Raw genomic sequence first — 4,241 nt, 5'->3', positions numbered from 1 at the left:
TCTCTCTCTCTCTCTCTCTCTCTCTCTCTCTCTCTCTCTCTCTCTCTCTCTCTCTCTCTCTCTCTCTCTCTCTCTTGCTGCTATTATATTAATCTATCTAAAAGAACAATACAATAACAATGAGAGCGCTGACAGATCCGTTTCGCAACAGTTGAGTCTACTGAAACGCGATCAATGTCGATTTTTATAAACCAGAGGATAGACTACAATCGCATGATGCTACAAATGCTTTGAAGCATTCTTTGGTCCACTAAAAAAAATTTTCAGCGGATCGGAAATAACCGTTCCAGAGTTTTTTTCGATATATTTTGATCGTATTCAGGATTGATTATTTGATTATTCGTCTATAATTTATCAACAAAATATGTTACGAAATTTCTCATGATGTGAGATATGTGCTCGAAGAAATGAAAGCCGAGGAAGGACATGATTCAAATTCTTATAAGTAATCCTTTTTCTTATATGTACAGTCGTGGACAGAACGGCTGCAACACTTTTCCGAACTCAACCTTGCTTGTAAAGTTGTTAAACATAAATGGTTATACATCTATATATACATATATAGAAAGAATATATATACATATATAGAAGTAAAAACTAATTATTAATTGTAATATAAGCGTTTTGAAAGTGTTACTTATCTTTTTTAATATTAGTTAATATTAGTTAATAATGCACATTATATTTTAATTTTGTATTAATTATTAATGTTAACACAAGAATTTTTATTAGATTGTCATTACCATTACTGTAATAGTCGTACTGAATTTTGTAATACATCTAGTTTTATGCCTTACCACGCTGTAATAATTTTAATAAATGTATTGAATTTTATAATATATCCAGTTTTAACTTTGTAATACATCCAGCTTTTCAAATATATGATATAATTGTTTTGATTAATTTTTTTACGTTTTTTTGCAAGCGAATATATTTACAAAGAACAGAAGATACCGATAAAATCGGTGGAGATGGTGAAGGGTTTAGTTTGTTTCTGCTAAATGAAACCTTAAATTGACAATATATGATTGGAAAACTTCCAAGTGTATTCAATGTTTATATAATATTAGGTGTAGTAAAAAGAAATCCATTATTTTTCCATTCAATTTCATGCAAAAATAATGGATTTCTTTTTACTAATATTATTTCTGAAATTTTTTCGAAAACTACTTTTTGACTTTATATATATATATATATATTTACAGATCTATTTTATTATTCATATTTTATCATCCATACAATAATTTGATTTTTTAGTAGCCAAATAAATGTTGCTACAGATTCTGACAATTTATTATACAATTTACCAAATTATTTGCAACATATTTATTTATTATTAATTACGATTCTTATTTATTATGTGATTTTTATTTTTTTATACTCTATCAAATTAACAGAGAAAAAATGGTACTGAATACTATATTTATTAACAAGTTTATTTAATACTTGGCTTAATATCTATCCAGTGCATCTGTTGAATCTTAAATTAATACAATATAAAATTAATATAATTTGAAATTCAACAGATGGAAAATATAAAATTATAGAAGTTTTTGCCCACCTCCAGAAATGCAAACATGCAATAGAAAGTACATTTCTTTTCTTTTTAATTAGGCGAATTAAGCAGAGACACGGTGTTTATTTTTTATTCGCTCTATTCCAATAACTTTTTCAGAAACTAATAATATGTTAATAAGACATATGAAAGTTTGCAATTATGCTGTCGATTCGTTCACTTATTAATCGTCTTCTTCGCGAACGCCTCCCGCTGGAACTTTCGGACCGCCCGCTCGCTTTGCCATAATGATTTGATCTACTTTGAGAACCGCACACGCCGCACCGACCGCATATTTGATCGCCCATTGCTTTGTCAGATACAAATCCAAGATTCCGGCTTCGATGGTATCGATCAAAGCTGCGCTCTCACCCTGGAAAAAAAATATAGAATTGAAGTAATTATCCATATAAATGTCTTAGATTTCAAGAAAGACAATCCTAAGATCATCATAAGAATTCAAATAGAAGGGAGGGAGGAAGAGGGAGAGGGAAGGAGAGAGAGAGAGAGAGAGAGAGACATACATCGATATCAAAACCGTAGTTCTTCTTTCCTTCCTTGTGTGCTGCATATAACTTTGATACAAGTTCGGACGCGCGTATACCGCTGCTCTCGGCCAGCGTTTTCGGGAATATCTCTAAGGCAGTGGCGAATTTGCGTGCGGCATACTGCTCGAGACCGGGTAGCGTATCCGCATACGCCGCCAATTGTGCAGCAAGCTCGATCTCCATAGCACCTGCACCAGGAACAAATCTACCGTCTTTCGTAATGCCTTTGAAGGTGTTGACACCATCATCAATTGCGCGCTCAATATCATCCATATAATTCTCGGTCGAGCCACGCACAAGCACGGTGCTGACGCGGCTCTCTTTTCCCTCCAGTTTAAACACTACCACTATAGTGTCTCCCAATTCGTCTATGTATACCGTATCGGCATATCCCAACTCTTCTTTCGTCGGAGGTACCTTTAAAATAAATTATTGATATATTATTGATTGATTATTGTAAAATCTTACTCTAAAGCTTAAAAAGCTTATTCTAAAACATTATCTATTTTTTATTTTGGCACTATATTGGACTAACGTCAATACTCATGATAGGTTCTTATAATGAAGAGTCTTAAATATAATTTTCAGATATGATTACTTAATCACAAGATCATATTAGCATCTTAAGACGTCTTGAAATAAGAACAGACTGTACCAGCCTTAAATTTTCTTGTTTTTATCAAATATCAGACATATATTTATTTCACTTTAAATTCCAAAAGTACACTAATTAAGCTATAGAAAATAGATCTATAATTGTATATCAGATGAAGTTACGCAAGATACTAAAATGTCTAGCGGAATTGAGAAATCAGGGCCAAAATTTACCAGTTTTGACAGCGCGGTAGCACCGATGGTCTTGCAAAGTCGCCTGATGTCGAACTTGCTCGGGATACGAACAGCCATCAGATTGTACTTGTTCATATAATGCAGAGCCATGTTGCCAAATTTTCCACCGGACACAACCACTTTGGCGCCGCTATAAGCGATTGCCTTGATCTGGTTTTCTAACAACGATTCCTCACCACGCGAAAATTTCAATAGCTCATCAGCTGTTTTAATCAGCACTGTACCTTTGGTCTCGGTCTGAATGATGTCCACAGCGCAAGTGTAAACCGCAATCTTTGCTTCGGTTTGCTTTGTGATATCTCCTTCCACTTGACGCTTAAATACCATGCCTTGCATTACTTGGGAGTTACTTAAACCACCCCCGAGTATTTTGCAAACTCGTATGTTGTCAACGTTAAATGTTGTCTTCTCTGGCAAAATAGAGATACAAGCCTTGATGACGAGAGAAGCAAGGATGTCCTCATTTCCATACTGTTTGCTCATGATAGTGCTCCTAATTCCTTTCTTCACTTGTTCTTCGTCTCGTACATCTTTTACTTCATGAACAATTAGAGTCGGTAAGATTTCAAGTGCTTTATTCAAGACATTCTCATAACCTTCAATAATCTCTGAAGTTGTAATACCCTGTAATAAAAAAATATAATTAAAATATAATTTATTTCTATTAAATGCATTATTTATCACATTTCTGGAAAAATATTTTATATTTTAAATAAAAAAGAAAACTTTACTGATACATCAATGTAATTAAATATTATAAAACAACATACTAGACGAAGCAATCCTTCTGCTGCATGAAGCAATTCTCCAGCAAAGATGATAACGAAATTTGTTCCATCTCCTACTTCAGCTTCTTGCATTTTTGATGCCAAGACTAATAACTTGGCAGCTGGATGCTCTACTTCTAATTCATTAACAATTGTTACTGCATCATTTGTTACAAACAGTTTCTCAATATGATTAATGACCATTTTATTCATGCCATTAGGGCCGTATGCACTCCTTACAGTATCAGCAAATTGTTTGCAAGCTGTAATATTCCTGTAGACTGCTTCTTCGAGACCCGAAAAGTACTAAAAACATAATTAACAAATTTATCAAAATCAAATGGCTAAGCTAATTTAATATGTAAAAAAATTAAATTTTCCATCTTGACTTGATTCTTTTATATATATATATATATATATATATATATATATATATATATATATATATTAGTAGTATATTAGTTTATTTTACGTTTTATTACTTAATTAGTTAACTTTAACTTTAACTTAACGTTACGTTAC

General features: G+C 32.5%; 1 protein-coding gene across 1 annotated transcript in view; it reads right to left on the bottom strand.

The window, feature by feature from the left end:
* Positions 1 to 1,630: 1,630 nt before the first annotated feature.
* Positions 1,631 to 4,241, bottom strand: part of LOC105622550 (T-complex protein 1 subunit theta) — a 3,177-nt gene continuing 566 nt past the window's right edge. Inside the window, exons 2-5 of the mRNA XM_012203966.1 lie at positions 3,723 to 4,025; positions 2,932 to 3,576; positions 2,080 to 2,520; positions 1,631 to 1,928 (exon numbers count right to left, since the gene is read on the bottom strand). Of these exons, the coding sequence (XP_012059356.1) occupies positions 1,740 to 1,928; positions 2,080 to 2,520; positions 2,932 to 3,576; positions 3,723 to 4,025 (1,578 nt within the window). The 3' untranslated portion in view covers positions 1,631 to 1,739. The remainder of the gene's footprint in view (positions 1,929 to 2,079; positions 2,521 to 2,931; positions 3,577 to 3,722; positions 4,026 to 4,241) is intronic.

Source organism: Atta cephalotes, assembly GCF_000143395.1.
Source record: "Atta cephalotes unplaced genomic scaffold scaffold00046, whole genome shotgun sequence".
Taxonomy (NCBI): Eukaryota; Metazoa; Arthropoda; class Insecta; order Hymenoptera; family Formicidae; genus Atta; species Atta cephalotes.
Note: the sequence above shows the minus strand (reverse complement) of the source record. Positions and strands in the feature narration are given on the sequence as shown.